The 12,872-nt window shown below is 44.0% G+C and overlaps 1 protein-coding gene across 1 annotated transcript; it reads left to right on the forward strand.

Annotated features, from left to right (window-relative positions):
- Positions 1–3,115: 3,115 nt before the first annotated feature.
- On the forward strand, positions 3,116–12,286 carry LOC105086526 (olfactory receptor 10J1-like). The gene is given in 2 exon segments (XM_010977048.3): positions 3,116–3,617; positions 11,355–12,286. Coding segments are annotated over 2 exon segments (1,434 nt in total).
- Positions 12,287–12,872: the final 586 nt, after the last annotated feature.

The following is a 12,872-nucleotide window of genomic DNA, read 5'->3' on the forward strand; positions in this document are numbered from 1 at the left end:
AGTTTATCAAACTAGCTTTTCCATCTCCATGTGAATTGCCCTCCTCCCCTCTGAAGTCCTAAATCGCTATCTACAACGTCCTCTTTTGTCTTTAGTTGAAGATGGTATTCAAGGTGAGGTTTTGAGGCATTGAGGCATTACTCAGTTTTCCTGGGTCTCTCCCATGTATACCTGCTATTACCCTTTTGCTGATTTTTCTCATATCAATCTGTCTCATCTCAATTTAATTCTTAGACCAGCCAGAAGATCCTGAAGGGGCAGAGGCAAATTTCTTCCTCCCTGACACCTACATACTATCTATGTGAGTGGGTTGATGAGATCCCTTTTCTAATGAGTTCTCTAGACATCATGGTGTTTGTATCTTGCTACTGCTGCCTTGGGGACAGTCACTGTGACTCTGGGGAGAGGGACCCCAGAGTCTGGGGCACAGGAGAATGGTCCTCTGTGACAGACAGCAATCTACACTTAAAGGATAGGGCTATGGGGAGGCACAGGAGAGCCTGGTGTTGCTTTCTGTCTGTTACTTCCAGATCTGACCAATCAGAGAGAGAAATTAATTAACAGACTCTGGTGGGCTCTAAGTTTTTCTTCCAGTCCTCCCCTTCAGAAGATTCTCTGGGTGCTGTGTCGGCCACGCACAGCGGGAGTCCTGGCAATCGTGATTCTACGCTCTCAAGCCTCACTCTCCTAAAGACTGAGTAAGCCTCAGCCCTGCCTAGATATGGCCTTGTGACCCTTGCCTCATGGCATGCCACCTTCTCATTTCTTTCCTTTCCTGGGAATACTGTCAAGTGGAAAAGTGAATGCACTTAGGGAGTAAAGAGCCCTACAAATACTGAAAAAATCACTTGCAAAGTGTTATCTGGGCACTCGCCTTAGAAAAGTCTAGGCAGAACTTTCAAAGGGTGAATTGGTCAATTTAGCCCAAAATATAGCCTTCAAGGTGTCACACTGAATGAGCCAGGGGAACCAGGAACATCCAGTCCCACCCCTATCACCCTCTATCACACTCCTGGTCTGCGGGGCCTAGAGGAAAGAAATGGAACATTTGACTGGTTGAATGGACCTAAGTTTCCCCCTTTATACTAGAAAAAGTATATTCCCTGAACATAAAAGTCTCCACCATTTCTTTTTTCTTCCTGCCCCAGACAGCAATCAAAGGCCAGGAAGGTAGAGGGTCAGTGAATGGCTGGCTGGCTGAAATATCAGGGTTCATGAGTGTAGGAGTTCAAGTAGGAGGTCCAGGACACGGGCATGCCTGCAGACTTGCTGAGCTGGGAATGGCTTTTCCATTCCAACCTCCATCAGATCCTCCTCCTGGTCTTTGGGATTCTCTCCCCTGTTTGAATATTGTGTTTCCCTTCCCGCTACCTCCTTCTCCTATCTCCAAAAGACAAAAAAGCATCCTCTAACTTGCAAGCTGCTACACAAGTCCTAGTTGGATGGAAAATAACTCCTTCTAACCCTGAAGTGAGGCTTGGGGGAGGAGAAGTGAAGATAAAACAATGACCTACAAAAGTCATATTTTTAGGTCTATGTTCCTCTTTATCAACAGTTACCATTTATTGATGGCACACTCTGTACCAGGCCTTCTGCTAAATGCCTTACCAGCATCCTCCCGTGTAATCCTTGCATCAGTCCTCTGAGGTAGGTATCAGTACCGTCTTCATCTTACAGGTGGAGAAACTGAAGCCTAAAGAGATGAGGAAATGTTTCTAAGGTCACATGTGAAGTAAGTGGAGCTGGGGTTTGGCCAGGAAGGGATAGATTCCAGACCATTCCTACCCTCATCCCCACATATTTCAGAATCTAGAGTTGGAGAGGAGGTGGAAAGTGAGGACTCGACTTGCTGATCAATAGATATTGAAGAAGTTAATGACAAGAGCCACCCATGAACATGAGAGAGAGAATAGGAGAGAGAGCAGAGAATGAATGAACAGATGAAGGAGTGTTTGGGTGGGTCTAACACACAAGGAGAATCCAGGGTTAAAGTGAGGATAGGGAGGACAGATGAAGGGAGGGGAGCAGAAATGTAATTTACTATCTGCCTGTTATGTATCAAGAACTGTGCTTGGCTATTTACATACAGTAATTCATATAATCTCCATAGTAATACTATGAGTAGATATTATTCTACTTTATAGATGAACCAATGGAGACAAATGAAGAGAGGGGGAAAAAAAAAAGTCCAGCATCCCTCCACTTACACTGGCGTTAAAGCCAGAGATTTCCATAAACCTTAATATTTTGTTTTAATCACTGTTTTATTATAGTTACTGGTACTTCAAACCCTTAAGTTTCAGACTCTTTACTGTGTTTACAGATGAGAAAACAGAAGTGGAAACTACCTTCCATACAGAAGGAAGGAGATTCGGGTATTAAAACAAGTAGTATTTGGGGAACACAGGAAGGAAGCAGGGCTGTAAGGAGCTAGCTCTGGATCACAGAATGTCCTGGGTCCATATATTAGAATCTCCCCAAGTGAAAAAAAAAAAAGTGGTATCCCTTTCACCACTTTATTCCAGATATTAGCCATTTTTAATCTAACTTGAACCATGAAAGGAAGTAGTGTTATATACCTTGATTTACCAAGTGCTTCTTACCAGAGCTGGAGCTGGCTGTTCAGAAGTGTGCCTTAAATAGTTTCCCTGGCTTGAACCCTCTCTTTATGCATGTCCCTTTGCACTGGGTCTCTAAAATGTGATGGGCCATTGCGGGTCCAAACTACGTGAGTCTGGGTGGAGCTCCGGGGCTGCACATAGTCAGCACAGTGCCTTCTCTGGTCTACCTATCAATCTACTTTTCTAGTGTACCTGTCTATCTCTGTCTACTTCTAGCCAAGCTTGGTAGGTGTTTCCACTACTCCCTCTACATATTTACTCTCTTCCCCGCACGCCCACCCTCTACTACATCCGCCGCCAATGCCAGCACCTAAGAACCTTAAGAGGTCTTGGAGAACTTGGCCAGTGTTTGAATGCTGAGAGCTTCTGAACCCAGAGCTACACTCACTTCGAGTTTCTACGCATGGTTGATGATGACCCTGGTCCAGCCTACTGTTTCCAGCCTGGATGTTCAACCTTCCCATTTCATTGCTTTCAGACCCAGATTCTTCTCAATGCCAAGACCCAATTTCACAGCTGTGGCAGAGTTTACCTTTGAAGGCTTTTCCATTTTTTGGTGGCAGCACAGACACATCCTCTTTGTGGTCTTTTTGGTCTTGTACCTGTTGACTCTTGCCAGCAATGCTATCATCTTGACAGTTATCCACTTCAACCGTCAACTTCACACACTGATGTACTTCTTCCTGAGTGCGCTGTCCATTTCTGAGACCTGTTACACAGTGGCCATCATTCCCTGGATGCTGTCCGGTCTCCTCAATCCCCAATGAGCCATCTCCATTCCAGACTGTGCCACTCAACTCTTCTTCTATCTCACTTTTGGTGTCAACAACTGCTTTTTGCTGACAGCCATGGGGTATGACCGCTATGTGGCCATCTGTAACCCCCTACGGTATCCAGTCATCTTGGGCAAAAAGACTTGTATACAGTTGGCAAGTGGATCCTGGATCATTGGCCTGAGCACAGCCATCATTCAAGTGTCTTCTGTGTTCAGCCTGCCCTTCTGTGATGCCAATATCATCTCCCACTTCTTTTGTGACATTAGGCCCCTAATGAAGCTTGCCTGTGCGGATACAACCATCAGAGAATTTATCACTTTGCTCATTAGTCTGGGCATCCTTGTTCTGCCCATGGTCTTGATCTTTATGTCCTATGTCCTGATTGTCACCACCATCCTCAAGATTGCATCTGCTGAGGGTCGGAAAAAGGCCTTTGCCACCTGTGCTTCACATCTCACAGTGGTCATTGTCCACTATGGCTGTACCTCCTTCATCTACCTAAAACCCAAATCACAAAATTCCCTGCAGGACAGACTTATCTCTGTAACCTACACTGTCATTACCCCACTCCTAAACCCTGTTGTATACAGCCTGAGGAACAAAGAGGTCAAGGATGCCTTGCTCAGAGCTTTGGGCAAGAAGTCCCTCTCTTAGGTGCTCATCAGTCTTAGTAACAATAAAATTTTGAGTGTGATGAGTTGTCAGAGTGAGGGAGCCAGTCAGATAAGAGATAGTATAAGGGCTCCAGGTACCTGATCTGGGAAGCACCTGGGAGTCAGAGACATAGAGTGAGACAGAAAGGAAAAGATTAATGGAAGAAGAGATGGGTGGATTTTCCAAGATTGCTAGATGGGTTTACGAAGCTCAATGAAAATCAAATAAGATAAAGCATATTCAGGTGCTGTACTACAATGTTAGACATTGCTGTTACCCTTGGCATAAAGTACTGTAAACCAGCAGTGTGGGTGGGCAGAAAATATGGTATCATATCATAGGAATTTATGTAATCTGAACCTGGCCTCAGCACAAAAATCAGGGCCAATAAAAATAACAAGTTCTCCTTTATTTACATATAACACTTCTGATGCTACATTTTACACTATAATTTTTAAAAAATCACTCCATTAATGATTTACTCTGTGCCTATCACTAAATGTATAAACCCTAGACAGCTATGCCAGACACAGGTTCTGAAAATCAGTTTACAGACTGATTGAGAATTTTGAGTGACTTAAGCAAAACCCCATAAAAATGGCTTCCTGTATATTTGAGAATTGCAAAAGAAGAGGCCCATCTTCGTATCCCATCCCCTCTCCCCAGAGAGCGTGGGTACTATAATGGAATCTGTTGTTGCTCTGTCCAGAATCCTTTATGGGGTTGGCACACCCAAATCCAGCCAATGTGAATGTTGCAGTGCCATCTACTCAGAGCTGCCCTCTTCTCTGAAGAATTGCCATTGGCTGAAGGGGAACTTTCTTAGATGTGATTCATACCCTACCCCCATCCTTCACAAGGGGAAGTCCACAGCCAAGGCCTGTGTGAAACAGAAGTTACAAAGGGTCACCCAAGTTCCTTCAAGATGCGACCAACCTCCGAGTGCACCTAGAGTCCTCCATTAGATCAGGCTGAAGTTAGATTCCAACCGAGACCACAGCCTTGCTTAGCTCTTCCCCCATCCCATCCTGCTTCTCTCACTCCACTTTCTCGGAGAATATTGCCTCGGTCAATCCCTGCACCTGGGTCCTTGTTGCAGGCTCTGCTTCAAGGGAACCCGACCTAAGCCAGGTGATACCCATACCACTCACTTGGCTCCACTCTTTGAGTGTCCTCTCTGCATCTGTTGCACCTAGAACAATGTCCGGTACGTAGTAGCTGCTCAATAATTATTTATTAAAAGAAAGGAGAGGAGGAAGGAATAAAGGAAGAAAGACAACTGTGGGAAGCTAAAATACAATTAGCATCAGCAGACAGTTCTTCTCCCTCTTTTCTTATTGTTATTTTTTACTTTCAGGTTGTTTGCCCCCCTCCCCTTTGTGATGTCCTTTTTTGGTACATTTATTGAATACCTCCTGGACTACAGGCATTAATTTAAGCACTTTACTGATTGAATTCTCACTGTAAGTCTACGAGGTAAGTATTTTATTAAACTTATTTTACAGATGAGAAATCTGAGACCTGAAAAGATTAATTCCTCAAGGTCATACAGCTAGTATGTGGCAGAATCAGGATTTAAGAATAGGCAATTCACCCCAGAGTCTGCTGCTGTATTATAAGCTCATGATGATTATTTTAACTAGCTTTCTCCTTTATAATACAGACATTGTGGATTTACACATATCTCAAATCCTATTTGAATGTCTAGAACTGGACATCTGTCTGAAAGTTCAGGATTTATGTATTATAATATGCATAATTTCCTTGAGTATCTTGGTGCATCCTTTCTCCGCTCAGCACAGCTTCAAAGGTGAAAGAAAAAAAGGAAATCTGAAGTGGGCCAAAGGCCACTGAAGAATGACAGGACTCAGGACCATTAGATTACTAACCTCTATACCTATCTTCCTTCCTGTGTTTTTTGTGTTCCTGACTCTCTTCCAAGCACTGATGGCCTGAAGTAGGAGATGCTTAAGCAGTGTGATACTGTAAATGGAGCACAGGCTTTGGGGGCAGACATGTGTCTGATCCTAGGTCCACCATTATAAGCAAAGGACAGTCACTTCATCTCCCTGGCCTTTGTTTCCTATCGGCACAGTGGGGCTGATAGTAGCACTCTCCCCAGGTCACTGTGAGGAGTCAGAACTGTTACAGACATAATGTCTCCTGGCGCACAGGAAGCAGCGATAGTTATTAGCTCCTCCTCCTCCACCCCCATCCCCCTCAGAGGTGACAGTTTTTAACAACAGAGTTCTCAATCATAGAATGAGCTCCCTCCTCCCAGGAGGTTCTGACTTTGTAAATAGGCTTCCCCTACAGTCTTTGATCCCATGTTCCAGTAAAAGGAACCTAACCATTCTTCAGGGTCTTCCAAAAATTGCTTCCTGGATACACGCGCCCATGTGTTAATAAACCACTCGGCTGCCTCTCTGCATTCCTACCCCGGAGTCCCTTCCCCCAGGCCCCACCCACTTATTGGTGTACCAACTATTAACAGCACATTCCCGCTTCTCTCCTGGTTGCCTCAGAAACACTGCAAGGAGCCCCAGGATTCATGTGTGTATCAGTCTTCATATGCAGGGTGTATAAATACTTACAGAAACATAATGCAACTATTTGAATGTACCATAATCCATCTGAAAGCACCAATTACTAAATTCATAGTTCTCTTTTCAGGAATTTATTTTTTTTTTCTACCAATAGGTACAAATAGTACTATTATTATCCAACTATCACCAAGCTGGAGATCTATGACATATTTTGAAATAAAAAAGGATTTTTCACATCCAAAAAACTGGGGACCTCAGCTTAGGTGACAGGGATAGGACGGGTGACAGTATGAGAGTAGATATAACCTGGGTGCTATGGATTGAACTGTGTTCCCCCATCCCATAATTCACATGCTGAAGCCCTAAACGCCAATGTTATGGTATTTGGAGATGAAGCCTGTAGGAAATAATTAGGTTTAGAAGTCATCATGAGGGTAGGGTCCTCATCATGGGATTAGGGTCCTTTAAGAAGAGCCCACAGAGAGCTCTCTCACTCTCTCAGTAATCAAATCTAGCACCTTGATCTTGGATTCCCAGCCACCGAACTGAGAAACAAATGTCTATAATTTGAGCCACACAGTCTGATATTTTGTTACAGCAGCCCAAGCTGACTAAGACATTGAGGAATTATGTTGACTGCAGTTAGTTCGGTCATCAGCCTTATTCATGGCTCTGAAAGATTCCCACTGACAATAATCCTAAAGCATCATTAGGAGGTCTAGACCTGGGATCCTAAACTAATGTGAACTCCATGAGTGAACACAGTTAAGAACTGCTTGAATATGGTCCCCAAATAAAGCAGTTTATAGCAAGTTCTCTTGGCTCTTTTGCCAGCTTTGTTTCTATAGTCACCCCACATGTTGATTTCTGTTTAGCACCAAATTCCACTAAATTTACTGTTGATGGAGTGATAAATTCCTTATCTTTCATTTACAAAATGGAAATAGTACCACTGACTTCATAGGGTCATTTGGAGGACTAAGTGAGACAAAAACTTGTGAAAGTGTTCAATAAATATTAGTTGCCTCTGGCACTGATTACATCTTCTGCCCCCAAGCACCACATTTTTATATCATCTACCCAATGCCCCATTTTCAGAATCTTCCTAATTTGTCCCAAAGCAATGGCATCACAAAGTACTGAGCTATTTGCCCAACTCTACTCCTCTCCTATTGAGAGCCCATAGCTACCAATTGTATCTAAGAATGGAACATTAACATAAAGATCATTTGTTTGACTTATCTGTCACAATAGGAAGCTATGCGTATTTGTGAATAATCAAGGAGTAGGCACGAATGAACCTGATGGGAGTAGTTTATGCAATGACTGGTTCTCTCCTCTCCCTTGATCCACACATTGATCCAGTTACAAGCCCTGTTAGTTCACCTCATATGTATCACATCTGTCCCTCTTCTAGGGGCCACGGTCAGTCCCTCTAGATCAATCCCAAATATCTCTGGCCTGATCTGTTGTGTCAGCAATCACCTTGCCTCTTCTCACCAACCTCAAATCCATCTCCATCCTGCAGCCAGATCAATCTACCAAATCTCAGTGCTGAGTTCTTTTCTATCATCATGGAAGCAAAATCCCCAACTAAACATGAAGAGGGTGCAGAGTAGCTAGTGGTAAAGCCTGACAGTCCTTAAGAGGCTAATTGCTAGAGGACTTTGAAGTCCATGAACAGGAGGGGTAAGTGAAGTCACTTGAGAAGTCCTTTAAAAGTGATCAGTCTAAGTACTCTAAAAATCTTTTGTAGCCTGATCTTACTTTACCTACAGAATGTTTCTGTAATCAAACTGAGTCTAATCAAGAACAGTCTTGCCTTTCTGTCCTACTTACATATGGTATTTATTTTAATAAACCGTCTATCACCTTCAACTAACTGGTGAGCTCCTCAAAGGTCGATGAAACATCTCATTTCTGCAGGCCCAGCAACCAGCACAGGGCCCGCCATGCACTCAGTGTTTGAAGAATAAATAGGCACAGATCAGCACCACATGTTAAAAGTAAGAAAATGCAATGAAAGCAGTAAATTAACTCATGGAAATTCTTCATCAGTAAGTAAATTCGGAGTTGGGTCTTGATAGACTGGTAGAAGTTTGTCACATGGAGAAGGGGAGATAATTTTGAGTAAAGAAAACAGCATTCAGAGGCTCATCTCTGTTTCCTAACCCCCCAAGAGAGGATCCTTGGATCTAAAGACAATGTACTTCCAATTCTGAATATCGCAGAGGCAGAAAGGCGGGCAGCATGAACTGCCCTCTGCAGACCTATGGCCATATTCAACTAGTTTAATTCCAAAGAGAAAGCCAGATTCTTAAACTGAGCAGAGATCCTGCCCATAAAAAAAAAGGGCCTAACTTCCTGAGATCCAAGATGTTATGGCTCTAAGCTTGAGCTCCTTAGATTTGTAATCTGTTTCCAAGGCACACATGTAAGAAGACACAATATGTGTATTCATTATTTTATTATTAAACACCACTCTCTAACCAAATGAGCTAACCAGCCAGCTATAATGTGCTTATTCAAACAAGCAATACTGAACTAAACAAACCAGCTTCCTTTAATGCTGTTTCTACTTGAAGCACAAACTGCCCTCAGACTCCCAAAAGGCCCACTGTGGGACTGGGTAAATAAGCCCACACGTTAACGAGCTCCCCAGGTACCAGCTGCCTGTACCCTCCCAGCCCCAGGGTGGCTCTTAGGATGCCTTCGAAAAGTTACCTCCAGGAGCCCCACTGGCTGCTCCTGGGAGAGCATCTCCTCTGGCTTTGAAGACTTCTCGACACAGAGGGGCTGTCAAGGAAGCCTGCAGCTCCCAAGCCTGAACACACTCCTGCTGGAATGTGTTTATTCGCTGCCTGCACAGCCTTCGCACCTGTCACAGGCACTTTTGGTTACCTTGCTCTTCCCTGGCCCGCACACTGTGGCCAAGGGAGCCCAACATTTCAGTCTTCATGCCTCAGCCTCCTCCAGCCCAGCTCTCCTGTTGTACCTCAGAACTAGGTAGTCACAAGTAAGTGCTCCTTAGAAAAGGAACTGAATTGGGGCTTATTGCTTGTGGTCTGACTTTAATTTATTGTAGTAGAACAGCTCTTGTCACAGCTAGAGAAGGTGGTGTTTGCTCTTCCTTCCCTTGATTTTCTTGGAAGAATTATAGGCTCTGAAGGATGGAGCAAGCTAACCAGGTTGTACCAGCCATTCCTCTACCTCAAAACATATGGGCGTCAGCCAGACTGGATGACACTTGAGCCTAGGGTTTCTCAGCAGAAGCCCTACTGGTATTTGGCATAGGACAATTCTCCCTTGGGTGGGACTGTCACATGTCTTGCAGGACACTTAGCACCATTAATTGCTAGCGATACCCATGACCATCATTGTAACAATCAAAAGCTCTGACACACATTTTTTTATTTCATAGCAGAGGTGCCACACCACGCCATGGCTGGACCGTTGCCTAGTTTATGCCCAGCAGCCTCACAGAAGATAAATGTCTTCGGCCTCATATTTTAGTGTCAAATGATTTTCCCTAATGGGAAATATTTTCTGTTGCAACTTTACTCTCTTAGCATTCTTAGTGTAAGTGATTAATGGTTGGTCACCAACTTCTCTTAAATAATTTTTTATAAACTTAAAGGAGGTTTTTGTGCACGCCTACTAACCTTCATCACTGAAGTGACTTACTTTATGCAAAAAGTCTTTTTCTGAATATGCATAAGGAAATCGGAAGATAATTTAAATACTCTACAGGAGCTTATCGTCTAAAGGAACAAAAATGTGAAATATTACATGAATTGGACTGAGCCCCATCCTTCAACAAAATGATGTATCTTTAGTGTTAACTCTGTTCTTTGTATTCAGGGTTTGCCTTTGTTTAGGTGAGGGACACCTGAATTTTCTGCATATTCCCTAGTACAGTTGTTTACCTCTGCAGAGGAGGTGTCTGCCTACTCATAAAGTTGTACTGGCTGTAAATTTGCTTTCTCGTTTAGGGAAGATGACACTGCAGAGTTTACAATATACGTGAGTCGGTGTTGTGAACTGTCAGCCGACTTCCATCATTCAGACAGCAGTGGGGAGAGGGTGGTGGTTGGTTAAGATTCACCTTTTCCTTCTTGAAAACAAGATGAACTTCTCTGCGTCTGCTTTGCTTCTGCTTCCTAAAGGAGGTGCAAGGGGATGATTCATAGTCTTGAGATAAAAGAAGACTCCAGTCAATCCCTAAACAAATTGTTTTCAAGAATCAAATCCATGCATAAACCTGAGCTAGTGAGATACACAGATGTAAAGGGTATAAAGTCACAGAGTGTTTATGTGAGGAGAGTGTGGCACTTTGGGGGGCTGACAGTAATCCAAATAAACATGAGAACTTCAAAGTATGATATGCATTGGTAGAGGACTGAAAATTTGCACTCGTCTTTGAAAAACAGGATCGATTTAAATAAGAGGAGGAAAGGAAGAGGGGCATTCCAGATGACATGGAGGAAGAGTGGGGTGAAGTGGGAATGTACATGGTTATACAATGGGGGGGTGGAAACTTATATGATGCTAGCATGCGTAGGCAATTGTAATAGATGGCTACAGAATAAAAATGTTCTAAGCAAAGTAAACCCAGGGATTGACTTTAAGCCACTGGGAAATGTATCCCCAGGTTGCTAGCTGAGAATGAAGTTCAATCAATTTCAGAAATGTGATTAAATTGCTTTACTGAAATCATGCAACTTTTATTCTTCTACATTTCAGATTTAGTGACCACTCAATGAAGAGAGGAAACCACACTCTCACCACTGAGTTTGTTTTCCAAGGTTTCACCAGCTTCCATGAGCACCAGCTCACTCTTTTTGTGGTGTTCCTTGCACTGTACATCTTGACCCTGGCAGGTAATACAATCATTGTGACCATTATCCGTATTGATCGTCATCTCCACACCCCCATGTACTTCTTCCTCAGCATGCTGTCCACTTCAGAGACTGTATATACATTAGTCATTCTCCCAAGGATGCTGTCCAGCCTCATGGGCATGAGTCAGTCCATCTCACTAGCAGGCTGTGCCACACAGATGTTCTTTTTCGTAACCTTTGGGATCACCAACTGCTTCCTGCTCACAGCAATGGGGTATGACCGCTACGTGGCCTTCTGCAACCCCCTGAGATACACAGTCATCATGAACAAGAGGGTGTGTGTCCAGCTGGTGGGGGGCGCCTGCAGCATTGGGCTGATTGTGGCCATGACACAGGTGTCAGCTGTGTTTAGGCTGCCCTTCTGTACCACAAAGGTGGCCCACTTCTTCTGTGACATCCGGCCTGTGATGAAGCTCTCCTGCATTGACACCACTGTCAATGAGATCCTGACTCTGATCATCAGCGTTTTGGTGCTCGTTGTGCCTATGGGTCTGGTCTTCATCTCCTATGTCCTCATCATCTCCACCATCCTCAAGATCGCCTCAGCCGAGGGCCGGAAGAAGGCCTTTGCTAACTGTGCCTCCCACCTCACTGTGGTCATTGTCCACTACGGCTGTGCCTCCACTGCCTACCTCAAGCCCAAGTCAGAAAACACCAGAGATCAGGACCAGCTGATCTCAGTGACCTACACTGTCATTACCCCGCTACTGAACCCTGTGGTGTACACCCTGAGGAATAAAGAGGTCAAGGACGCTCTGCTTCGGGCCGTTGGCAGGAAGCTTTCCTGACAACTTCAGAAGTGTTCTTCTGAGGCTCTTAGCATCCACTCTGAGCAGGAATATGAGGAGTAGAGTCTCATGTCCTTGGCTGTCAAAGATCTGCCTTGTGAGGAGGAGGCGAAGAGAGGAACAGCAGCACAGCATCTAACCGGGACCCTGAAAGCTTTAAAGAAAGCCCTTGAATGAAGTGTCGGCCCTGTTTCTGTGAACAGTTAGACAAACAGGGACAGGATATGCCTGTAGAAAAAGTCAAGGAATAGTGTGGTCCAAGGATTTTTCACTGACCTTTTGGTTTCCATTTGACTCTCTACTTAATGAAGACAACAGAGATTTCATAGAAAAGAGGATCCAGGACATACATCTTCCCCTATAATCCCTTCCTTGCTACTTAAGAGCATAAGGATTTCTCAAAGAGGACGCCCTGCTGGAATCTGTTTGTACCTGATGTATCAAGTAATAAATCACTGTGTGGACAGGGAGAGTGGCCTCTGAATGAGATGGCCCAGAAGAAATAGACTTTGTCTCCTGGCTGCTTTAATTCATCTCAGTTTCTAGCAAAACTGCTTATTAGAGATGGTGACCAGAGACAGTTTAA

Source organism: Camelus dromedarius, chromosome 23 (genome assembly GCF_036321535.1).
Source record: "Camelus dromedarius isolate mCamDro1 chromosome 23, mCamDro1.pat, whole genome shotgun sequence".
NCBI classification, from domain to species: Eukaryota; Metazoa; Chordata; class Mammalia; order Artiodactyla; family Camelidae; genus Camelus; species Camelus dromedarius.